This window comes from Schistocerca cancellata, chromosome 5, assembly GCF_023864275.1.
Source record: "Schistocerca cancellata isolate TAMUIC-IGC-003103 chromosome 5, iqSchCanc2.1, whole genome shotgun sequence".
Lineage (NCBI taxonomy): Eukaryota > Metazoa > Arthropoda > Insecta > Orthoptera > Acrididae > Schistocerca > Schistocerca cancellata.
The window spans coordinates 38,913,981-38,941,277 of NC_064630.1; the positions used below are offsets into that span (position 1 = coordinate 38,913,981).

General features: G+C 39.1%; 1 protein-coding gene across 2 annotated transcripts in view; it reads left to right on the top strand.

The window, feature by feature from the left end:
• Nucleotides 1–27,297, top strand: part of LOC126187459 (titin) — a 947,541-nt gene that overhangs the window by 799,493 nt on the left and 120,751 nt on the right. For both annotated transcript variants that reach the window (XM_049928552.1, XM_049928553.1), the window contains 3 exons: nt 2,102–2,383; nt 3,127–3,307; nt 23,452–23,666. In XM_049928552.1, coding sequence (XP_049784509.1) covers nt 2,102–2,383; nt 3,127–3,307; nt 23,452–23,666 — 678 coding nt within the window. The remainder of the gene's footprint in view (nt 1–2,101; nt 2,384–3,126; nt 3,308–23,451; nt 23,667–27,297) is intronic.

Below are 27,297 nucleotides of genomic sequence, written 5' to 3' on the forward strand. Positions count from 1 at the left end.
CTTGGAAAAACACTTATTTCAGATAACAAGTTTATATATTTCCTAAACACTTTTATTACACATGCTGCAATTGCTGAACATATGAAAAACCATCTGCCATTTCATCTGGGTAATACAAAGAAACTGTCTTTTCAAGACTCTGCCATATGGCTCATGCCCACGCCCATGCAGTTTTTGTTTAACTTGGAAACAGTTCAAATCAACAGAAATGCTGCCCACTAGTCCCCTCCAACACAAGTTAACAGTTGGCTAAAAATAAATGGACTGTGCACAGAGTGTAGCCCAGCAGTGAAATATGGTGGGCAGCTGGCTGCAGTTGCTTCTCCTGCTCTGCTGACTCCTCACACAATCCTTGGTAGGTTAGAATGCATTGAATCCTCACATAATTTGTTACCAAGATATTGCATAATTTGTCAGTACTGGCTGAAAGTAGAGCATTAACTGATGATACCTTATGCTTCACAAAGAACCTTACAATTATTTGAACATATTGCATAGTATTTGTACTACTTGAAAATGTGTTCAGTGAAATTTGCAAGTGACAACACTCATGTGTTTTCTAGTGTTGGCATGTGGAAACATCATTATATTGTTTGAAGATCATATTATAACACTAAAAACATTTTTATATGTTAAAATTTAATTTTATTTCTATGTATGGAAAGTATCTTCCATGTTTATGAGTCATTGCCTTCTTCACTCTTTGCAAATGCTGATCTCACATTTATTTTCAAGCTTTTATGCATGTCTGGACCACTGAAAATTTAATTTTGGTTTTGAAATACAAAAATCACATTCACGTGTTCCATTGTTTTATGACTAAAAAGAAAAAAAATCGCTTGAGTGCTCCTATCATCTTCACAATGTCCTATACTAAATAAATGCACAATTAATTACCGTCAAAGGCAATATTGGTTTTTCACCAGTCAGTAAATAAATTGTTGAGTAATCAACAATCATGATCAATGATTGGACATTCTGTTAACACTAAACAGTGCAAAATGTGTTTTAATGCTATGATAATGCTACTACATGAAATTCCATAGGATTTTGGTGACAATTGTCCACCTACTTATCACATCTTTCATTTCTGCAAACAAGCTGATGAGGCATTATGGGGTTTCATAATAAAATGGCAGTGCATGGTGTAAGTTTTAAATAAAATTATTGGTGTAATGCTTTCAAAATGCCATAGTGAGAAGCAGATGCCATAAAATATTAAGAAATATTTACACTATTTAAGACTGGGACTGTGAGTACCAATATATTGTAGATGTGAATCGCTTATTTACTTTGACCTACTTCATTTCATTCATTCATTCATTTCAGTGATCATAAACAGGACAAGATAAAAATACGTTTATTTTGAGTTTCCTGGAGATTTCCACAGATTACATTTATTTTTAATTTTTGTGTGTAGCTTACATGTAATCAATTGCAAAAAATCTTTTATTTTCTCCAATTTTAATGGTTTTCTAACGTGTGAAAAGTAATACTTATGTATAATATGAAATGAAATGTGGTAAGGCTACAAAATTCTGAATTACTGACCTTGTGGCTTGACATACAGATGACACTCTTATCTAGATATCACAGAGAGATGAATTCAGAAAGAAAACACAGTTTTCTAATAAGGTTCTCTAATCTAGTTGATTTCATTTTGTTTCTTTTGTGGAATATTATGAGCTTTTTAATTGTAAATTGATGTACTAAGCAAGGCTGTATTCACATTAGCGCCTGATATATCTAAATTATGTTTTTGAAAACCAAGTAGAGAATGACTGTTAGTATAACTTCATGTCATTCTTGCTTCTAACGAAAAGGAATTAATCTGCCCAGGGGAGGGGCATGGGATTTAGAGAATTAGGAAAGAGGGATTGTACTGCACCTGATAATCATTTTGTTCCTCTCATATTGTAAGAGAAGTCGTAATTTCTTCACTGGTTTGCTATAGACAGATTCTTGTGCTACATCTTTACATTCTAAGTCAACTAGTACATCAGAATAATTTATCATTTACGAAAATTAGCTCAGTTTCATAATGCACATGACGGAATTGAGCAGTAGGAGAAGAAATTTATTGTATGTTTGTTATATGTAGGTGCAGTATGAAAACAACAAAGCAACACTGGTCATAACAGAAGCTTTTCCAAAAGATGCTGGTATTTATGTAGTGACGGCCAAGAATATAGCAGGTGAGGCATCAAGTTCTTGCAATGTATCTGTAAAAGGACGACTACCAACTGAAACATCAGACTCTGAGCTTGCAAGTGACATGGAACCAACTAAGCCATCCATCCAGGTGCCCCTGAAAGACATTATTGTATTTGAAGGAAAACGAGCAAGACTGGACTGTGTGATAGTGGGACAACCAGAACCAGAGGTAATATGTGATGTTCGAACTATTCAGTATAACATATAAGTCAGTGAAATGTTCTGTTTATTAATAGTTGCTTACTTGTGTATGAAGTCAATTATACCCAATGTAGCTATATGAAATATGGGTGATACTGTCACTTTGAATTCAACATAATGTTGTTGTCAACAATTAAGCTTTCAACTGCATACTTGAAGTTAGTACAACAGGATATTAAATCGGTAATGTTTGACTCCAGGGACTACATTTAATTTCTGTGTATGTGTTATTAGAGGAACCAAATGTTTGTACATCGGTGTTGCATGAGCAATTGATCACTTCTCTAGATTTCTGGCTTCTGATACAGAGATGCTGAAGTTGTGTGTCTACATGATTGTTTGCTGTAAGCAGACTTTTGTGGAGGATGGAGTGAGAGGTCTGTTTAAGGATTAAAGATTTCATAAGCAGCTACCTGTATCAAGCAGCAGCTACAATGAAAAACATGCTCCCCAAATCATGTCAAACCATGATTACTATAGTGTTATCCAAATTTATTTACACTGTGGTTCAACTGAACCCAATTAGGGCAGAAAATGAGGAGCTCTCTCTTCCTGCATTTTCCATGACAAAGGAAAAGTCCTTAATGTCTTATTTATGTTCCTATCAACTATTCAGTATTTCTTTGCATGATTAAATTCAGCTTTCATCATATTATCATATAAATGTTAAGCGGACTTTTTAACCTCTTACTCTGAATCTGAAATTTACAGGTGATTTGGTATCATGACGACCGACCAGTAAAAGAATCAACAGATATTCAGCTACTCTTCCAAGGTGATCGCTGTTCATTAATCATTCAGGAGGCCTATTTGGATGATGCTGGGGAGTATAAAGTAGTGGCAATCAACTCTGCAGGAGAAGCTAACAGCAAATGCAGTCTTTCTGTCAAATGTGAGATATGATGACTGTTACAATTAGTAATCACTAATAAGGAACTAGAACATAATAACAAGCCATAATCATTTATTTTCTAGAAATTAAAATCACCTAGATATTAAGAGGAAACATAGAGTTTGGCTAAAAATGGAAGTTTTTACTGTTTTAATGTACTGTATTTCCTTGTCACATATTTTGGCTCAAGAGTTGTTTGAAAAATGACAACAAATTTTGCTTGCTATGTCTGAGTGCACCTGGGACGCTATATATTGGTATTAAGGTCTTTGATGGACTAACTACAGAGTTAGATGTAGTTGGGGTATTCAGTACCTTTTATTAACCCTTTTATTGGGTCTGTAGAGAGAAACTATAAGGCCCTGACCTTCTAATCACTGAACTGGAAGAGAGATGTCATGTCTATCCAGTATTTGGCTCAAAACTTAGAAAAATTGGAAATGTAAATAAAAAAATGATGAAAAGAAAGAAAGAAATTTGTGAAATGAAATGAGTATCTCACTACTACTGAGAAGTATCAAGTATAATATTAATTAATCATGAAAAGCCACATTGATGGTTTGGGAATAAGACAGGATTGTGTGTGTGTGTGTGTGTGTGTGTGTGTGTGTGTGTGTGTGTGTGTGTGTGTGTGTGTTATCCCATAATTTTATCAGTGATGAATCTCCTTAGCATAGCCTGTATCCCAGTGCCTTTGACATCTGCTGGAGGTATGAAAGGTCATTATTTTCAGGTATAAACAGCACAGTCACACCCTTAAGTTATAGTGTATTAGAATCTATTTTATGATTCAGTGCCTGGTTAATCAAGAAACATTATTAGTAACTGTGATAGTCACACTCAGAGTGACCTGAAACACTATATTCCATGTTAAAATCATCATATTCTGAAACAAAAAGTAAAGTTTCTGGAATTAGAAGTTCATCCTTCAGCATCTAATGGGGGAAATGAATATCACATAGATAAAATCTAAACTCAAAAGAAATAGCAAGGTTACATGAAAATGAGAGATAAGTTAACACAGAAAAAAATGCCTTCAGTAGCACTGACAAAGTCGAAACTCAGGACATGTGAGGGGCACTCCAATGAAAACTGAACACCTGCCGTAATACACAGTCTGTGTGACTGGTGGCCCCACTGTTGTTATGTTTTTATGCTGTCACTGCTGTGGTAGGGGAAAAGCATAGTGCCACATCGTAGGTGCACACAGTTATTGAGTTATGATCTTGGTTGTTGGTGAACTGATCTAGTGTGTTCATCCACCTGTTGGTAAGCAGGCAAGCAAGGAAGAGCAGAGACGTGTGGTTTGTTCTCTGGTGACTGAGAGTGCTTTAGTATGCGAAATTCATCATCACATGCCCGCTGTGTAAGGTGAACACTGCATGTCTCTGTTGTGTGTGCACAAATGCCAGAGGAGATTCCAGAGAAGGGGCACATCACTGCAAGGCAATCTGCACACGGGACAGGCCCATTGAGCCATTACCCATGATATGATCCAGGGACACCGATGAATTACGGAGAATAAAAGTAATGTTAGGTTGGCATTAGCCATGGCTCCGTGCATGCCATCATCAAAGAACACTTGCATTACCAAAAAATTTGTGCTCAACGGGTGCCACATTGACTGATGGAGAGACAAAAGATCAATAGAATTTGTTAATGAAGAGTAGGATAGTAAACAATAATTTTGACGATTGCGCTATGATACTAAATAAAAGCACTGAATCAAAAATTCCCAAATTTTACCCCTTCAGAAGACATTCATCTAGTACCATTTCTAAAATCTTTTGAGGATGTGTTACCAGATTCTTGGACAGAGTACAATAACATACGATTTGTAACTAGCCATATGACAGGTGACACAGCACAGCAGGGCATGCTAAAATTAGAAGATTTTACAACTTATCATGATTTCAATCCTGCTTTCAAATCTAAATACTAGAACAAAATGCACAAAAGAAATTATGACTTTAACTTTTAGGTTCCAAACCTTATAACAGTAATTCGTGGGAAAGCTGTAGAGATTTTGTAGAGGGGCACATTAACAAGGCAAAGTAGTTAGATGATCTAATAGGAGAAGAACACTTACTGGGGTTAGGAATTAACCGATTATCATATAGAGTAAGGAACAAACTAATAGTAAAGAATTGAACAAAAGTTACCAGTTTATTGGCATGCTTAGAACAACTTGACACAGTGGAAAAACAGTCGTAGATGGCAAACAAGTGAAGTTAGCAAATAAATCAAGATTTGCTCTGTATTAAACTGTCAGATGAATTATAAATGGCCAGTAAACTGTAAATTTTTTTTAATGTGGTTTATATCATTTTTCTTGATGAGAGCAATCTGTTGTCATACCAGTCTTCTTCTCTTGGCAAGAATCTTTGTAATTAGTTTTGTCTTCTTGATTTTTAATTCTCAGTTTAGTCTTCTTTCCTTCAAGGTTTGTTTCACTTCAGGGTCACCATGTGTGAGAGTTTGGTAATATATGTGTTCGAGATGAACTTCCGACTAGATGAAATTTTCTTAAAATCTTGATCAATGTCAGTGTCTGCTAAACAAGAACTCTGACAACTGGGAACTGCAGTCAGATTGCATTACGAGTTGACTATACATCAGACACCAGATTAGTATGTGTCTTCAGGTTTGACATCCAGTTCAGGTTATAAGATTCAACCAATTAAACAAAATGCTATTATGAAAAGATTCATTATATACTGTCATTATTGCTTATATACACTGAAGCACCAAAGAAAGTGGTATAACATGCATATTCAAATATAGAGATATTTAAACAGGCAGAATACGGTGCTGCAGTTGGCAACGCCTATGTAAGACAATAAGTGTCTGGTGCAGCTGTTATATCAGTTACTGCTGCTACAGTGGCAGGTTATCAAGATTTAAGTGAGTTTGAATATGGTGTTATAGTTGGCGCACTAGTGATGTGACACAGCATCTCCAAGGTAGCAATTAAGTGGGGATTTTCCTGTACGACCAATTCACGAATGCACTGTAAATATCAGGAATCCTGTAAAACATCAGATCTCAGACATTGCTGTGGCCGGAAAAAGATCCTGCAAGAGCAGGACCAACGACGACTGAAGAGAAGAGGAAACGTTCAATGTGAGAGATGTGCAACCCTTCCGCAAATGCTGTAGATTTCAATGCTGGGCCATCAACAATGGTCAGCATAAAATCATTCAACAAAATATCATCAGTATGGGCTTTTGGAGCCAAAGGCCCATTTATGTACCCTTGATGACTGCATGACACAAAGCTTTATGCCTTGCCTGGGCCCGTCAACACCAACAGTGAACTGTTCATGTTGGAAACATGTTGCCTGTGCTGTCAAAAATCAGCAGCTAGTTTTGTGTGAGCCGCTGCAGACCAACACTCTTGCCTGGTGCCAGCTGCATAGCTGGCTGTGGCTCCCTACGCGAGCTCAGAGTTGTGCCTGGAGACCTTGTGTGCCTGCTGCATGGTCTGAACACACACAACCTGTGCCTGCACAGTGTTGATGTCTGGACCTGGCTCGGCTCTTTGCTTGGTGGAGGGGGCAGCTTTACACCATGTAGACTGTTAGTTGCACTTGCTTGTGCTGTTGCAGCTGGCTCTTGATGTGTCGAAGGCGTGAAGCAAAAACAAACTGCACCTAAGGATCTGCCATAAGTTCAACCTCTTAACCTACACTTGAGCACAAACTTTAACCCTGTATTGGGAGCCCTGCTCACCTTATTTTCTTCAGAAGCAATCTCTTTTGCCTTGCTGTTTGATTTGGTCCAGAAAAGGGGTGTGGAATTCCTTTCTCGCAGTTAGGATGCGTAGCTGTCATTGCCATCCTGTACTACTACATTTGCTTCTCTGGTCTACTGTTTCTTGACATTGCAAGACATCAATTAATCGTATCGTCGATATCCTTAACCATCTTGCGGTGGTGCAGTTCTTATGTCTGTGCTTGCTTTGAAAATAGGACGACGAATTCTGCCTTATGCAAGACACCTTTTCAGTTTCGTTTTACCCAGACATGTTTCAGCACTTTTTGTGCTATCTTCAGTGGGTTATTTTATTTTGTTACTGTAAACTTGTTGTTACATATTGACATTTAGAGAAACTTCTGGTACAAAATATTTGTGATTGTGAATGAATAATTGTTGTAAATGTTATTCATCATTTGTTTACAGTTTACAGTTGAGATATGTATTAATTATCTGGTGCATTGTATGTTCTTTATTACCTTATCTCTTGAGTTTTAGTTATAGCTTAATTGGCAAAAGAGTGAATGTATGCATTAGTTTACATACCTTACATGTAGCTACTGGGTATTTATGTTGGTAGGTAGTCTGATGAACAATCTACAACTTGTCATCTGCAAACAGCTAAACATAATTTTTATTTTTCTGTTTATTATGCATTTACGAATGGAAATGAGTACATATCACATTTGTTTGTGTATGACTTGTGGCTTTGATGTAGTATTTTCTCATATGTTTTGGCGAGGTGAATATCCTGATTTCTGTGACTTAATGTTCATTTGACAACACACTTTCTACAAATTTTCAAACGTGAGCACAGTTTTCTCCACTGTTACGTGTTGTTGTAGCTGTGTAGTATTCATTTGTTTTGTGGCGTGTTTGTCTGGGTGAGGCATGCAAGTTTGAAGTGTGTGTGGTGTGTGTGTGTGTATGCGCGTGTGTGTGTGTGTGTGTGTGTGTGTGTGTGTGTGTGTTCCGGACTGGGGTAGAGAGAGAGGTGGGGGGTGAGAGAGAGAGAGAGAGAGAGAGAGAGAGAGAGAGAGAGAGAGAGAGAGAGAGAGAGAGGGGGGGGGGGGGGAGGTGTATTCATTTAGCACTTTCTTTCCTTGGGCTATTGATTTTTGGTTGTGACAGTTTTCTTCTATAATTAATTTTTGGTATAAGCTGCTACTCGTTTTAAGGATCTATAAGTCATTTTCAATGTTTGTTTGGTGGTGATTGTGTGCTATTAGGTGGTCTGTGAATGTTAAGTGTGAGCTATTGCTTTTCAGTGCTCTGTGATGTTCTCTATACCTGGTTCTGAAATTCCTGCATGTTTGACCCACATATACAGATTGACAACAGTTGCAGGTATGTTGGTACATAACGGACTGGCTGTATTTGTCAGTGTTGGTGGTATTTCTTCCAAGTCTGCTTTGCATTGTGTTGTTGGTTCTGTATACTATGTTGAGTCCTTGTTTGTTTAGTATATTATCCACCCTGTGTGTGACTTTGTTGTTGTAAGTCATTATGTGCCATTTGTTGCTTACCATCTGCTGATTTGTTGTGTGTTGTGTTGTATTTGTTTGTGTGTGTGTGTTTCTTGGTTATGTGTTTCTTGTTTTTGTATTTTGTGGTTAATTTTATTTACTCTGTGCAATAAAACCATCTTTGTCACAATTGAAGACCTATACAAATAACACCCACACCGTAACTACTTGTGGAGGGAAAAAAAGTCTGGAACACACACACACACACACACACACACACCACAAATGTCAAATACACTTAAAACTTGCATACCTCACCCAGACAAACACGCCACAAAACAAATGAATACTACACCGCTACTACAACACATAGTGGTGGCGAAAACTCTGCCCATGTTTCAAAATTCATAGAAAGTGCGTTGTCAAATGACCATAAGTCACAGAAATCAGTGTGGTCACCTCACCAAAACATATGAAAAAATACTACAACATCAAAGCCACAAGTTACACACAAAAAACCGGTATGTACTCATTTCCATTTGTAAATGCATAAAAATTACATTTTGCTGTTTGCAGATGACAAGTTGTAGATAGTCCAGCAGACTACCTACCAACATAAATACTCAGTAGCTTCATGTAAGATATATAAACTAATGCATACGTCCACTCTTTCACCAATTATGCTATAAGTAGAACTTTAGACATAATGTAATAAACAGCATACAGTGCATCAGGTTGTTAATACATATCTCAACTGTGAACTGGAAACAAATGATGTATAACATTTACAACAATTATTCATTCACAGTTGTAAATATTTTGTGCCAAAAGTTTCTCTAAATGTCAATATGTAACAACAATTTTACAGTAAGAAAATAAAATAACCCACTGAAGACAGCACAAAAAGTGCTGAAACATGTCTGGGTGAAACAAAACTGAAAAGGTGGCTTGCATATGGTGGAATTCCTTGTCCTGTTGATATGCTTTCACATTGAATTTTAATTGCACTCCTGAACCTTTCTTTTATTTCCATCATTGCTTCTTTGATGTATAGATTGAACAGGAGGGGCAAAAGGCTACATCCCTGTCTTACGCACTTTTTAATCCAAGCGCTTCATTCTCTGTCGTCCACTCTTATTATTCCCTGTTGGCTCTTGTATATATACATATTACCTGTCTCTTTCTATAGCTTACCACTATTTTTCTCAGAATTTCGGACATCTTGTACCATGTTACATTTTCGAAAGCTTTTTCCAGGTCGGCAAATCCTATGAACGTATCTTTATTTTTCTTTAGTCTTGTTTCCATTATCAACTGTGACGTCAGAATTGCTTCTGTGTTGCCTTTACCTTTTTTAAAGCCAAACTGATCGTTGTCTAGCACATCCTCAATTTTTATTTCCATTTTTGTGTATATTATTCTTGTCAGCAATTTGGATGCATGAGCTGTTAAGCTGATTGTGCAGTAATTCTAGCACTTGTCCACTCTTGCAGTCTTCAGAATTTTGTGGATGATGTTTTTCCAAAATCTACATGGTTACTCTGCAATTCACACGTAAGTGCCTGGCAGAGAGTTCATTGAACCATTTTCATACTACTTCTCTACCATTCCACTCTCGAATGGCACGTGGGAAAAAGGAACACCTAAATCTTCCCGTTTGAGCTCTGATTTCTCTTATTTTATTATGATGATCATTTCACCTATGTAGGTGGGTGTCAACAAAATGTTTTTGCATTTGGAAGAGAAAGTTGGCGATTGAAATTTCGTAAATAGATCTTGTCGCAAAGGAAACTGCCTTTGTTTCAGAGACTGCCACCCCAACTCGCTTATCATATCAGTGACACTCTCGCCCATATTGCGTGATAACATGAAATGAGCTGCCCTTCTTTGCACTTTTTTGATGTCCTCCGTCAATCCTACCTGGTAAGGATCCCATACTGCGCAGCAATATTCCAGCAGAGGACGGACAAGTGTAATGTAGGCTGTCTCTTTAGTGGGTTTGTCACATCTTCTAAGTGTTCTGCCAACAAAGTGCAGTCTTTGTTTCACCTTCCCCACAGTATTATCGGTGTGGTCTTTCCAATTTAAGATGCTCGTAATTGTAATTCCCAGGTATTTAGGTAGTTTGACTGGAATACTCTCTTTCAAATTCCAAAGGTGGCAGGGGTAAAATACAGGGAGCAAAAGGCTATTTACAATTTGTACAGAAACCAGATGGCAGTTATAAGAGTCGAGGGGCATGAAAGGGAAGCAGTGGTTGGGAAGGGAGTGAGACAGGGTTGTAGCCTCTCCCCAATGTTATTCAATCTGTATATTGAGCAAGCAGTAAAGGAAACAAAAGAAAAATTCGGAGTAGGTATTAAAATCCATGGAGAAGAAATAAAAACTTTGAGGTTCGCCGATGACATTGTAATTCTGTCAGAGACAGCAAAGGACTTGGAAGAGCAGTTGAACGGAATGGATAGTGTCTTTAAAGGAGGATATAAGATGAACATCAACAAAAGCGAAATGAGGATAATGGAATGTAGTCGAATTAAGTCGGGTGATGCTGAGGGAATTAGATTAGGAAATGAGACACTTAAAGTGGTAAAGGAGTTTTGCTATTTGGGGAGCAAAATAACTGATGATGGTCGAAGTAGAGAGGATATAAAATGTAGACTGGCAATGGCAAGGACAGCGTTTCTGAAGAATAGAAATTTGTTAACATCGGGTATAGATTTAAGTGTCAGGAAGTCGTTTCTGAAAGTGTTTGTATGGAGTGTAGCCATGTATGGAAGTGAAACATGGACAATAAATAGTTTGGACAAGAAGAGAATAGAAGCTTTCGAAATTTGGTGCTACAGAAGAATGCTGAAGATTAGATGGGTAGATCACATAACTAATGAGGAGGTATTGAATAGGATTGGGGAGAAGAGAAGTTTGTGGCACAACTTGACTAGGAAAAGGGATCGGTTGGTAGGACATGTCCTGAGGCATCAAGGGATCACAAATTTAGCATTGGAGGGCAGCGTGGAGGGTAAAAATCGTAGAGGGATACCAAGAGATGAATACACTAAGCAGATTCAGTAGGATGCAGGTTGCAGTAGGTACTGGGAGATGAAAGAGCTTGCACAGGATAGAGTAGCATGGAGAGCTGCATCAAACCAGTCTCAGGACTGAAGACCACAACAACAACAACAGGTATTTAGTTGAATTGACAGCCCTTAGATTTGTGCGATTTATCGTATACCCAAAATGTATCAGATTACTTTTAGTACCCATGCGGATGACCTCGCACTTTTCTTTGTTTGGTGCTAATTGCCACTTTTTGCACCATACAGAAATTCTCTCTAGATCATTTTGTAATTGGAATTGATTGTCTGATGATTTTACTAGATGGCAAATTACAGTATCATCTGCAAACAATCTAAGGGGGCTGCTCAGATTTTCACCTAGATCATTTATATAAATCAGGAACAGCAGAGGGCCCATGACACTACCTTGTGGAATGCCAGATATCACTTCTGTTCTACTCGATGATTTACCATCTGTCACTACGAACTGTGGCCTCTCTGAGGAAATCACGAATTCAGTCACACAACAGAGACGATACTTCATATATACACAGTTTGATTAATAGTTCTTCTGAATTTGGCATACTTTTTTCGTTGCTTCTGCAACAGTGTTCTGACGTGTTTTGTGTACCATGGTGGGTCAGCCCCGTCTCTTATTAACTTTGTGGGATGAATCTATCTATTGCTGTCAATACTGTATCTTTGAATTTGAACCATATCTGGTCTACACTTACATAATTAGCTTGGAAGGAATGGAAACTCTCTCTTAGGAAGGCGTCAAGCGAATTTTTATCTGCTGTTTTAAATATATATATTTTGCATTTATTTTTAGTAGTTTTGGGTGATATGGTTTTGAGCCTCACTACAATGACCTTGTGTTCACTAATCCCTGTATCCATCATGACGCTCTCTATTAGATCAGGGTTATTTGTGGGTAAGAGGTCAAGTGTGTTTTCGCAACCATTTACAATTCGTGTGGGCTCATGAACTAATTGTTCAAAGTAATTCTCAGAGAAAGCATTTAGTACAATTTTGGAAGATGTTTTCTGTCTACCACCGGCTTTGAACATGTATTTTCGCCAACAACTCGAGGGTAAAGAAACTTCCTGGCAGATTAAAACTGCGTGCCGGACCGAGACTCGAACTCGGGACCTTTGCCTTTCGCGGGCAAGTGCTCTACCAACTGAGCTACCCAAGCACGACTCACGACTCGTCCTCACAGCTTTAATTCTGCCAGTACCTCACCGCCTACCTTCCAAACTTTACAGAAGCTCTCCTGCGAACCTTGCAGAACTAGCACTCCTGAAAGAAAAGATATTGTGGAGACATGGCTTAGCCACAGCCTGGGGGATGTTCCCAGAATAAGATTTTCACTCTGCAGCAGAGTGTGAACTGATATGAAACTTCCTGGCAGATTAAAACTGTGTGCCGGACCGAGACTTGAACCCCCAGGCTGTGGCTAAGCTATGTCTCTGCAATATCCTTTCTTTCAGGAGTGCTAGTTCTGCAAGGTTCGCAGGAGAGGTTCTGTTAAGTTTGGAAGGTAGGAGACGAGGTACTGGTAGAAGTAAAGCTGTGAGGACAGGTCGTGAGTCGTGCTTGGGTAGCTCAGTTGGTAGAGCACTTGCCCACTAAAGGCATTGGTCCCGATTTTGAGTCTCGGTCTGACACACAATTTTAATCTGCCAGGAAGTTTCATATCAGCGCACACTCCGCTGCAGAGTGAAAATCTCATTCTGGAAATCAATGGTAGGTTGAAGTCGCCACCAATTATAACTGTATGAGTGGGGTACTTATTTGTAATGAGATTCAAGTTTTCTTTGAAGTGTTCAGCTATTATATCCTCTGAGTCAGGGGATCAGTAGAAGGAGCCAGTTATTATTTTGGTATGGCTGTTGAGTATAACCTCTACCCCCAGTAATTCACAGGAACTATCTATTTCAACTTCACTACAAGATAAACTACTACCAACAGACACAAACACACCACCACCTACTTTATTTAATCTATCCTTTCTGAACACAGTTTGCGCCTCTGTAAAAATTTCGGAAGAATTTGTCACCAGCTTTAGCCAGCTTTCAATAACGATTTCAGCTTCAGTGCTTTCTATCAGTGCTTGAAGCTCTGGTACTTTTCCAACACAGCTATGATTCTCAAAAGAGCAGCTCTATCGCTGAACTGTTTACTGTAACACACTATTTGCCCTACCTTTCTGTTCATAACTAATTGTACTCCCATTATACGAGGGTTGTACCAAAAGCAAGGTTCCCATATGTTTAACAAATAGAAAACATTGTTTATTGTCATTGATTTATACATAGTTGGAAAGCTTACACTTTTGTCTGTTTTTCAGCATAGTCTCCATTTTTTTTGACACACTTTTGAAGATGATGCTCCAGCTTTTGTATTCCTAAGTTGAGGAACTCTCTCGCTGACCCGTTGAGGAAGTGTGTGACATCTGCTCAGACTTCATCGTTGCTCTTGAAGTGTTTGCCACCTAAGTGTTCCTTTAGCTTGGGGAAGAGATGATAATCACTGGGGGCTAAGTCCAGGCTGTACGGGGGATGGGGCATAACAGTCCACCCAAAGTTCTTCAAAAGCTCCTGTGTTTGATGAGCGACGTGGGGTCAAGCGTTGTCGTGAAGAAGTACTACTACCTCCATCAGTTGTCCTTTCTGGCTCACTGGAGTTTGGTCAATGTTTCACAATAACTGTCTGAGTTTATTGTCGTACCAGGATGCATAAAATCGATGAGGAGTACCCCCTTACGATCCCAAAACACAGTCGCCATAACCTTTCCTGCTGATTGCATTTGTTTGAATTTCTTTGGTAGTGGTGAACCAGACTTAGTCCCCAGCAATTATCACCTCTTCCTCAAGCTAAAGGAGCAATGATGAAGTCTGAGCAGAGGTCACATGCTTCCTCAATGGATTGGCGGGGGACCGTCTTCAAAAGTGTGCCAAAAAAATGGAGACTATGTTGAAAAATAGACAAAAGTGTAAACTTTTCAACAATGTATAAATTAATAACAATAAACAATGTTTTCTATTTGTAAAAAATATGAAAAATTTACTTTTCGTGCAACCCTCGTACCATTTTCTGCTGCTGTTGATATTATCCTATACTCATCTGATCAGAAATCCTTGTCTCCTTTCCATTTCACTTCACTGACCCCTACTATATCTAGATTGAGTCTTTACATTTCCCTTTTCAGATTTTGTAGCTTTCCTGCCACATGCAAGTGTCTGACATTCCACACCATGAGTCATAGAACATTATCCTTTCGTGAGTTATTCAGTCTTTTTCTCATGGTCACCTCCCCCTTGGCAGTCCCCTCCCTGAGATCTGATTGGTCGACTATTCTGGAATCTTTTGGCAATGGAGAGATCATCATGACACTTTTTCACTTACAGGCCACACCTCCTGGGGATACATGTTATGTGTCTTTAAATGCAGTGGTTTCCATTGCCATCTACATCATCATGCCGTTGATCATTGCTAATTCTTCCACCTTTAGGGGCAGTTTCCCACCCCAACGACAAGAGACTGCTGTGAAGCTCTGTCTGCTCCTCCTCCCTCTTTGACAAGTTTTGCCAGTCTTTATCCTGTGATATATATGGACCCTACTTTGTTCCTCTCCAATGTGTATTTCAATACCTTTGATGTGAACGGCATCCCATTGTCAATATCTGCTCAGATATATACACTTTCTCAAAATAGCCCTTTCTCATTCTCTCCACTCTTGTCCTGCTGGTTGCTTGACTAAGTGGGTAAAAATCTGTCTTACTTCAAGAGTAGTTCAGTGGCTGCTGCCCTTGAAATTGATAGGGGTCCAACAGATCCACAGCTACTATTTATTTCAATCCAATTGTTATTATTGGAGGCATATAACCCTTGTACGTGAGGGTGGTAGTTTCTGTTTTCTGGCATAAGTTGCACATTTTAAGAACCTTTCATACTTTCTAGGCCATATCGTTGAAGATACAGTCCCTATGCATTTTTCCTACTCATTCCTTTGCGCCATTATAAGTATTACTCAGATGCACATACAGTATAATCTTTTTTTCTGCTGGCTACAGTATGCACAGTCCCCAATTTTCCCTGTCCACATGTCTTTGCCGATAGCTGATACAGGATTCCCTCTTATGTCAAGTAAAACATTCGCAGTTTTTTGTGTCTCTGACAGTCATATTTTCTTTTAGCCATTAACAGATATTCATCTGCATTCTGCTCAATGTTTTTCAGCAGTTTAAGAACATTTTTTTCATGTTTCACACTGCATGTCATATTGAGTTGCTCTTCTTATAATTGTGGTTGAACAGCATTCTTCCCTTCTAGACCTGTGGGTGTGGGCAACATAGATAGTGGATCATATATTGCTTTCTTTTAGCCTGGTATGCAAACAGTGTTGAAATCAAATTCCTGGAGCTTAAGCATCCAGCATCTGAAACAACTGTGGCATAATTTTCTGCTATTCAGAAAAGTTAACCCTTTTTGATCAGTAACATGTTTGTTCTTCAACATGTCAAATAGTATCTGAACTTAAAGAAACTGAGTATCACAGCCATTGCTTCTTTTTCGAAAACAGAGTATTTTCTTTCCCATCTTGACAGCCACTGACTAGCAAAGGCTATTGTTTTGATCAGTTTTTTTTTCCTTCTCCATTTCTGGAACTAGGTTAAGATGAACACAAAGACCAAATTCTAAACTGTTACACCCTAAACAAAATTCTTGTGTTGGATCTGGGTGGGATAGTTTGGGTTTTTGGTCAGTTTTTGCTTGATTTCATTGAAAACTCTAACTATTGTGTCAACTGCATTTTTTTTTTTTTTTTTATTTTTTTTTACCTTCCAAACTTTCATTATACAACTTTTGGTCCCCAACAAAAGTCTGTAAAAATTGTGTGTATGTGAAATTTTATGGGACTTAACGGCTAAGGTCATCAGTCCCTAAGCTTACACTCTACTTAACTTAAATTATCCTAAGGACAAACACACACACACACAAGCCCGAGGAAGGACTCGAACCTCTGCCGGGACCAGCCGCACAGTCCGTGACTGAAGCGCCTTAGACCGCTTGGCTAATACCGCGCGGCCTGTAAAAATTGCAGTTCAATGATCAAACATCGTTGTTTCTTCATTTAGGTTTAGGAAAAATGCAAGTTTCTTTCATTTTGTCCATGCCAGGTTCAATACTCTACTCTGTTGTAATGTGGCCAAGAAGTTTTATGCTACTTCTACAGAATTCACAGTCACTCCTGCTGTCTTGATATGACCTAATACTTCCTCAGTTGTTCCAATGTGCTCTTCTCATGAACTTGAAGTGATTAGTTTATCATCAACATATACTGCAACTTTGCTAAAAAGTTGATCCTGTAAAATGAAATCCAACGTCTGTGTGAAAGCAGACGTAGATATATTTAGTCAAAATAGTAGAAAGTTATATTGAAAGCACCTACCAATATAGAGGAAAGCAATTTACCATCGAAATTCATGCAGCTGGATTTGATGGTAGATTCACACTGTTAAATATTGTAGTTCATTAAATTTCTACAGGACCTCTTCTACATTTCCTGGATAGTCCATAGTCCAATTCTGGTTCAAAAATACAGTTTACTTTCCATGCATCTAACCTGATTCTTACTTCTCATTAAGTTTGCCTACTACAAACAGTGTACTATTATATAGGATAATAGACATTTCTATTATACGCAGTTCAAACATCCCTCACTGCAGCTTTCATGACTTGCTGCGTTGGGTACAGTTTCTTAAAGTATGGTTGGTGTGGCTTTTGTTACACCCAGTTTCCTGGAAAATACTTATTTATACCCAATTTGTAGAATGGCTAACTGGTTTTCATTGTATTATACATATTTTCTATTGCAATTTTCTGAATAATTTCCTGTTCTTCAGTTGTTCATTCTTCTTCCTCTAGATGCTGTTTCGAACTGCTGTATTTTTATTTGTTCCTGCTTCTTCAGTCATAGTGCAATATATAACCTCAGTATCCTGTAGAGTCTTCTTCTCTTTAAATGTAACCCTTTGCTCTCTTTCGATCTTCTGAATCTTCATGGTGTTTTCGTCAGAATTAACCTCCATCTGACATTCCGTCATCCAGTTTGCACATCCCACACACAAATTTGGCACTACCAAATGCTCCATTGTATACATTTCTGCCTCTATTTCCACATTCAGTAATACTTGGCATTTTATGGATTTGTTTATAGCCCCGATTGCACTTAATATTTTTTATCCATTTATGGAAAACTTACTAACTGGTGTCCATTTTCCCATAGTTTTCCTTATAAATTTTTGAAAATAGAAAATACATCACTTCCTGAATCTAAAATGGCTTGCACTTTTAAATTCTCTATTTTTATGTTTGTTATTGGTCACCTCTCTTATTTTTCCTGTACTTTGATCTCTGACATCAGTTCCTGTTGTTTTTCTTTTATTTCTTCCATATGAATTACTAGTATTTGTGCTGACTGTTCATTTCCAGTTCCAGATTGTGTCTGCTCTAGAACTATGCACGGTTTTCTGACTCCTGAGTACAATCTCCTCCTTCCACTATTCTTTGTGTGTTTGGTACTTGTCTTCATCCAACCAGTGCAGCATTCAATATCCTCTGCCATGCTGGAAGTTCTGCATCATGCCTCATGCCCTCATTTGTATTGTGTGCATTTCTGCCAAGCTCGTAGACCACCCCCACTTATTCTGTTCCCATGTTGATTGTGATCTTCTTGTTGATTGTTCATTTCTGCTTCCAGGAATTCCCATACTGCACATTATATTCCTGTTGCGTGGTCTACTGGGCGTACATTTCTTGTTTGACCTGATCAGTCTGTTTTAAAAATCACTGTGCTGCTCAGTGTATTCTGCCACTGTTCCTGCTAACATAGTTTACACATCCCACAGCAATCTTTTATTAAAGGTAGAACAAAAAATCCTCTTCGAATGGTTGACTCAGAGGTAGATTTTTCTTCCATTCCTTATCAACGAAACCCTTTAGTGCTCTGTGCTTTCTTCAGTATCTTTGTTCACTTACTTATTTTGATCAGTTTTTTCTCTGACCAGTAGCCCTGCAGAAATTCCGCCTCGAAGTCTGCATAGCTTTTTACCATTACTGCCACATGTGCACCATCGTATTGTGTCATCCGCTAGCTTCCTTGACACAAAACTGATCTTTTCCTCTTCCATCTAACAGACAGGCCAAATTCGTTTAAAATTAGATGAAAATGCCACAGGGTGTATCAAGCCTTTGGGATGAAATTTGTTGATTCCACTTAGCCACATGTCATTATATCCTACTATGAGTGTTCTATTGTGTACACTACACTACTGTTTCTTCGATCTTATTATTCTCTGTGATTTCTTTCTTTGCAGTTTCCACTTGTTATGTAGACCACAAAACTTTTCACTTGTGTCCATTCCAATTTCCCCTATTCTCGTCAAATTACTACATAGAATTTGAGATTTTGTTCTATTCCCACATTTTCTTCCTTAGATGGGTTTGCATCTGCTCTGGTCTTCTCCCAAACAGAAATGATCAATTTAGACTGCTCTCATAATCCTGTTTCAGACAGTCTACACTACATGTAAGGTATTGGTGTGGGTGACTAAATACTGAAAATTCAAATGTGAAGTCACTCATTACCTAGACATTTGGCACAATAAATTCTTCAAATGTTACATTTAAAACAAAAACTATTTATTGCACAGATAAGCATTCTGGATTACCAATGAACACAAACATACAATTTCTCTTCTTATCTGCACTCAGGTTTTTTCTATATATTTCAAAAATAACATTACTTATTTGGCACCCCAGCCTCTGCAACCTATCGTCACATGCTGACACCCAACTCCACATAAACATAACATCCCATAAAGACAAAGATACCTTATGCTGAGTAAGTTGGAATGATTGTAGCTTACATTTCTGCTTCCTCAAAAGAGAAAAGCTGTAAAATTTTTCTTTGTAATGTGAATCATATGCCACTTAGTGATCAAATGTAACCTAACTGAATGTGTTGCAGGAGTCGTACACCCACTTTACTGCTATTGTATTTTGACTGTTAGTGAAATTCTTGTGAAAAAAAGTAGGTCATTGATGCTACAGCCAGTGAAAATCGAACTCCTTGCTAACATCTTGAACCATCTGGGTTAAGGAAGAATTATCAAAAATTATGTGCTCTAGGTTCTCAACTGTTTGTGTATTTGTACTTGTTTGGTACTCTTTCATTTATTTTGAACAGTAATCAACCAACGTGGCACAAAACTATCACAATCATTTCTCATTCCTTGTTTAAAATTAACTACTCTTATGTATTCCACACCTGCAGTGGAGTGAACATTGGGGCAGTTTTTAGACATCTTGGTCACACACATCATAAGATCCACTAATAGTCCTTTCAAGGCCATGATAAAACCCATGGACAGACCACATGCTGTTTACTGTTAACATTATCTATGTTCAATTTAATCCCCTCTCATGTGGGTAACAGGTGTACAGTGAATCAGGAACATGCTGAGAGCTGGGATTCCGGTAAAGGTAACCCACAAGTGTTCTTGGTGGCAATTCACCAAACACTGGGAGATAAATTTTGCTGTTGTGAGTATGACATGGCTGTGGGTAAAAGCTAGACAGTCATTTGAGATGTGTTGTATCTGAGGTTCTTACATGGCAGTGGCAAAGTTCTAAGTCGATCCCATGGCATTAGCACCACAGATGTTCCAATCCGCCTTATAATGGCAAAAAACATACACTGGCAGCACCTGGATTTGACAGTGGACAGGCCTGACAAGTTCAAATCCTGAGTCTACACTCATTCTATAGATGATGTTACCGTATTGTCACGCCTTCATTCCCAGTGTGCAATGGTCTACAGTTTTCTTAATGCTGGAAAGTAAAACCATGCTTTTCATCGGAGCAATTAAGTGATTATTTCAGGCTAGTTTCCAAGTAGGTGTGTGGAGTTGATAGTAGGTACCAGCACATATAACTACTGACGGACTGATTCATTAAAACTGAGAAAATATGTTCTTTGACTGTGAGACTTTTAACTTCCAGGTACTGTTCAGATGAACCAAGCCCATCCAAAAATGGGACAAAATGAATATGCCTCATACTACATAAATCAGCAATTTTCCAATACCAGTTTCTGTTCTATCTTGGTTGTTTATCTGTAGTTATAGTTTTCAGAAGTCTTTTCATATCCATTATCTTCAGTTTCTTCAGTTTGTTAACTGTTGATAATGAATTCGGCAATTCCTTGTAAGTCCTCACCTACTTCATAAGAATTTCTGTTATGTTAAGACTGCCTAAACCAGGAAATTTTATGATGGCTTAGTATTCAAGTTTATCTATTCGCATGAAATGAACACAACAAGACCTCTCTTTCAAAGCAATATAAACCAAACTATTCCCCATATCTTATGCATATTTGACTTTGCACAACACGTATCAACATAATGAAAATGAAATTTCGTTGATGCCACTGCCAGCTCAGTGCAAGTTGAGAAAATTTTGACTTGTCTTCTGAAATATTTCACACCAAGAAGAGGAGTCGAGACCAAAATTTGATTTTTGTAGGGCACTAGTGCAGGGAATTTTATTGTTTGGTAGTGGTATACGGCAATTTTATTGCTTTCACTGCAGCACTATGAGCGGGGTTGTCTTTCTGTTCTACTGTGATACTACCATTTCGTATCTCGAATAATACTTCCTTTCTGTAATATTATGAACAGAAATTGTAATAGCTCTTCAAACAATGGAAACTCCAGTTTGTAATATCAAGAGGAAAAGATAGATTGCTACTTATCATAAAAATGACATTTTATGTTGCAGACAGGCACAACTGAAAGACATTTACATATTAACTTTCAGCAATAGCCTTCAGAAAACACACACACATTCATTCACACAAGCGAGCGTGCATCACACGCAGATGACTGCCAACTCCAGCAGCTCGTACCAGAATGCAATTGTCACGTGGAATGGAAGCAGCAATCTGGAAGGGGCAAGGAAGGGTAGGCATAGCAGAGTGTGGATGGGGGGAGAGAAGAGCACTGTGTGATGAAGTGTGCAGAGCAGAGACTAGACAGTCAAAGGGCACAGTGTCGGGTGACCATGTGGGAGGTAAGTGGGGGGGGGGGGGGGGGGGGCAGGGAACAAGAAAGGAGAGGAGCGGAGAAGGAGAAATATGGGTGAGTGCATTGGCAGATGGTGGAACACCAGGAGGTTGGGAGATGAGAATAGTAAGGTGGTGATAGGACAGAGGGGATGGAAATGTTGGGTGGAGGGTGGGTGGACAGTATGTTACCACAGGCTGAGGCTGGGCTGATTTCAGGAGGGGAGCACATGTTGTAAGGAAAACTACTATCTTTGTTGTTCAGAAAAGCTAGTGGTGGAGGGGAGGATTCAGATGGCTTGGGTAATGAAGCAGCTATTGAAATCAAGCATGTTGTGTTCAACTTCATGTTGTGCCACAGTGTGATCTACTTTGATCTTGGCCACAGTTTGACAGTGTCTGGACAGCTGGTTGGTAGTCATAAAAAAAAAAATTAAAAAAAAAAACTGTGCCCTGACTGCATCAGAGTTGCTTTATAACATGGCTGCTTTCACAGGTGACCCTGCCTGTGATGCACTAGGATAAGCCTCTGATAGGACTAGAATAGGAAATGTTGGGTGGGTGGACTGAGCAGTCCTTTCACCTGTGTCTTCACAGGGATTATCCCTGTGGTGAAGGGCTGGGATTGGAGTGGCATAGGGATGGACTAGGATGTTATGGTGGTTGGGTGGGCGACAGAACACCACCTTAAGAGGTGTGGGAAGGATCTTGGGAAGGATGTCCCTCATTTCAGGGCATGATGATAGATAATCAAAACCCTGGTGAAGGATGTGGTTCAGTTGTTCCAGTCAGGGGTAGTACTGAGTGAGGAAGGGGGCATTCCTTTTGGCTGGTTCTTCGAGGCAGTGGGAAGATTGGGGGTGTGGCACAGGAGATCAGTTTGCGGTCTAGGTCTGGGGGATAGTGCCTGTGTGTGAAGGCGTTATTGAGATCCTCAGCATACTGGGCAAGGGAATTTTTGTCACTGCAGATAGGAGTTATCCTTACAACACATTCTTCACTCCCAAAATCATCCCGGCCTCAACTTATGGTAACAAAGTGTACTTACACCCACCACCCAACAGTTTCCACTCAGTGTGTCCTGTTACCTCCTCCTTATCATCATCTCTCAACCTCTTTGTGTGCTGCCCTGTACCAATGCACCTGCCCATCTTTCTGTGATCCTCTCCTTTTCTGCTCCCTGTTCCCTCCTCTGCACCTCCATGTCAGACAGCCAACCAACGCTGCACCTGTTGGCACTCTAGTCCCTTTGTGCTCTGCCAGACAGCACTCTTCTCTCCTCCCACCTGTACACTGCTATCCTTTCTCCTTCTTTGCCACCCCCAGATTGCTGCTTCCATTCTATGTGGTAGCTGCATTCCAGTCCGAGTTGCTGGAAATGGTGGTCATGTGTGTGTGAGGTGTGCTTGCTTGTGTGAATGAATATGTGTGTGTGTGTCTCTGTTTTGCTGATGAAGGCTGTGGCCAAAAGCTAAGTGTAATTATCTTTTAGTTGTGCCTGTCTGCAACTTAATGTGTCATCTGCAGCAATCTGTCTTTTCCTTATATTGTTGTAATCGCTCTTTTCAGACATAAGTAAACAGCCTGTTCAACTTAAATTTCTACTTAAGATTTGGTATAACCTTTTGCAGAGTAAGCTTGAAAGATACTGTGTAAGCTAAAATAGATGTAGTGACTGTGACACTTGTCTCTTTTTTGCAGTACTGAATTTTGCATTTCTGGTTTCTCTGTGTTGCAGCTCTGGCTGATACAGAACCAAAAATTCAGCCAAAGCCACCAGAGGTGACAGAAGAGGCTTCAGGCAAAGCTCCAAAATTCACTAAGCTACTTGCAGATGTCATGGTCAGTGAGACAGAATCTGCAGTCCTAGACTGTTGTGTGGAAGGAGATCCATTACCTGAAATAAAGTGGTTCCTCAACAATTGTGAGATAAAGCCAGATGCTCACAGAGTGGTAAGTACACAGCTTCATGGTATTACAATCTGCATCTCAAAACTAATGCTTGATTGGCTAGAAGATATAACTAAGAAGATATAACTATTTGCAGTAATCAGCTAGTACTTGCACCGTAACATAGATGGATCATTAATACCAAACAGATAAATTTTCTTCATACTTTTGACACCTGTTCACAGATTCAGTTTTTAAATGAGAAACAGCAGAGTGCAACTGAAAATCACAAGCAATTTGTGACAATCTGCATCTGTGTGTACATCAGTGCTCCACTAGCCATTTGACAGTTTGTGGTGGAGAATACTTCTGGTTCCACTAACTGATATCCCCTTCTCTGTTCCATTCATGAATGGCATATGGGAAGAATGATTCTCTGTAAGCCTCTGTATTAGCTCTAATTTCTCAAATTTTCTCACTGTGGTGATTTTGGGAGATATACTTGGGACGAAGTAATATGTTGTCCAATTCTTCCCTGAGAGTACTCTCCAAATTTCATCAGAGAGCCTCTCAATGATGCACAACACCTCTCTTGCAGTGTCTGCTGCTGGGCATCTCTGTATGCCCTTGCACTTACTAAACAATTCCATGATGAAATGCACTGCTCTTTGTTGGATCTTCTATATCTCTTCTACCAGTTGTACCTGGTAAGAGTCCCAGATTGATGAACAATACTCAAGAATTGCTTGAACAAATGCCTTGCAAGCCACCTCTTTATGGAATGAATTACATTTCCTTAAGATTATTCCCTTGAATCACAGTCTCACATCTTCTTTTCCTAGCATTTGTTTTCTGTGGTTGTTCCACTTAAGGTCACTTTGGTCAGGTATTCCTAGATATTTTACAGTAGATCCTGTTTCCCGCAATTTGTCATCTGTAGTGCAATTGTGCATGGTAGATTTCTTTACCCATGTATGCACAATATGGTACATTTATTTATGTTTGGGGTCAACAGTCAGTCCCTGCATCATTCATCCATCCTCTGTAAGTCCTTCTGCAAATCATTACTGTCTTCTGGCATTGCTACCTTCTTATAGACAAGCACATAATCTGCGAAGAGTTGTAAAGAGCTTCTGATGCATTTTACTGATCATTTATATACATTCCAAACAGTAACAGTGGTCACTGAATGAATGAATAGCAGATTTCGAATCACTAACAAACCTTCAGACATTAGAGAACTAAAACAATTTATTTGGAAAACACAACTGTAATAAAGTAAACATTACACCTCTAACAGCAGTTATACAGTATACCTGAGGAGGCAGCAGCCTGTTTCAGAGTACCAACTTTCTTTTTAATTTACTCAGTTTCATTTAAGTAGGGTAAATGTGTACAGCATTAAGCAGAAAAGTGACAATTTCTTGATAATACAGTACACAGGTTAAGTTCATATGATTTTTTTCTTTTGTTGACTTATTCTGCATCCCTGAAGGTTTTTCCACTGGATGGTATCTATGGATGTGATGAATGAATCAATCAATCAATCTGTCAATCAAACCTTAGAACTGGTAGTTTTGGAAGCTGAGGTCTAGAATTATCTTCCATCATGACAATGCATGTCTACACACTGTGCCCTACATTGTCCAAACTTTGGTTTGGTATATTTCCAGATCCATCTTATCGTCACCTCACACTGTTTCTCAAAGAATGACCTGCTTCATAATGCTGATGAAGGTTCCTCGGGTCTCCAGCCAGGTGGTAGTGCTAATATATCACAATGTTTTGGGAAGTGTCATACTACCCATCTTCTGGCGAGACACTTCCTGAAACGTAGTGATATATCAACACTACCACTACCACTCGGCCAATCAGCAGAATACTCCGGGAAAGCCTACAGTCACATACGCTTCATAATGCTTCAAAGACTGTGAAGTGTTGAAAACTTAAAAGCTTGTTAAACTTATTCCACATTATTGAATATGCTTGGGGAGTAACTGTGACTATGTGAAAATGAATAGATTAGATTAGATTTACTTTCATTCCAATTTATCCGTAGTGAGGAGGTCCTCCAGGATGTAAAACATGTCAGAAAAACAACAATACATGACAAATATTTACAACTCAAACAAATAAGCTAATGTACCATTCCACAGGTGCCAAGTGGCATGGTCGTCATTTTTTAATGAACGCTATATGAAAGAATCACTTTACAAATACTAATGCAATGAATTTAAAATAAAAAGTTTTTTATTTATATATATATGAATATAATAGGGGGAAACATTCCACGTGGGAAAAATATATCTAAAAACAAAGATGATGTGACTTACCAGACGAAAGCGCTGGCACGTCGATAGACACACAAACATACACACAAAATTCTAGCTTTCACAACCAACGGTTGCTTCGTCAGGACAGAGGGAAGGAGAGGGAAAGACGAAAGGATTTGGGTTTTAAGGGAGAGGGTAAGGAGTCATTTCAATCCCGGGAGCGGAAAGACTTACCTTAGGGGGAAAAAAGGACGGGTATACACTTGCGCGCGCACACACACACATATCCATCCACACATATACAGACACAAGCAGACATATCATGATATGTCTGCTTGTGTATGTATATGTGTGGATGGATATATGTGTGTGTGCGAGTGTATACCCGTTCTTTTTTCCCCGTAAGGTAAGTCTTTCCGCTCCCGGGATTGGAATGACTCCTTCCCTCTTTCCTGACGAGGCAACCGTTGGTTGCGAAAGCTAGAATTTTGTGTGCATGTTTGTGTTTGTTTGTGTGTCTATCGACCTGCCAGCGCTTTTGTTTGGTAAGTCTCATCATCTTTCTTTCTTTTTAGATATATTTTTCCCACGTGGAATGTTTCCCTCTATTATATTCATATCATATATATATATATATATATATATATATATATATATATATATATATATATATAAAAGCGCTGGCAGGTCGATAGATACACAAACATACACACAAAATTCTAGCTTTCGCAACCAACGGTTGCCTCGTCAGGAAAGAGGGAAGGAGAGGGAAAGACAAAAGGATTTGGGTTTTAAGGGAGAGGGTAAGGAGTCATTCCAATCCCGGGAGCGGAAAGACTTACCTTAGGGGGAAAAAAGGACAGGTATACACTCGCACGCACACACATATCCATCTGTATATACACAGACACAAGCAGACATTTGTAAAGGCAAAGAGTTTGGGCAGAGATGTCAGTCGGGGCGGAAGTACAGAGGCAAAGATGAAAGACAGGTGAGGTATGATCGGCGGACGGTGCCACCCTCCACCTTAAAAAACTATCCAATCTCCTGGTTTCCCACCTCTGGAAAGGCAACTCACTCACCCTTCACAACCTTTCCAGCAAACCTCAACCTCCTCTCATTGCACACAAACCCAGTCTCTCCCATCTACTCAATCTCCCACTTCCAGCTCCACTCCCTCCAAAACCTCAAAATTCCAATCAACACAATCTGGAACCACAACACCCCAATTCAGTAGTTAACCTTTCCTCCAAACCTCTCTCCCAATCCGAAACCTCTGTCCTATCCAAAGGCCTCACCTTCAGCACCACTCCCAGATTTAACCAAACAGCCCTCGTCAAAGATTTACTGTCCTACACCCGTACTCTCTGCTGGAAATATCACTTTGCCACGAAGAAAAATGATCCTAATCCTACTCCTAA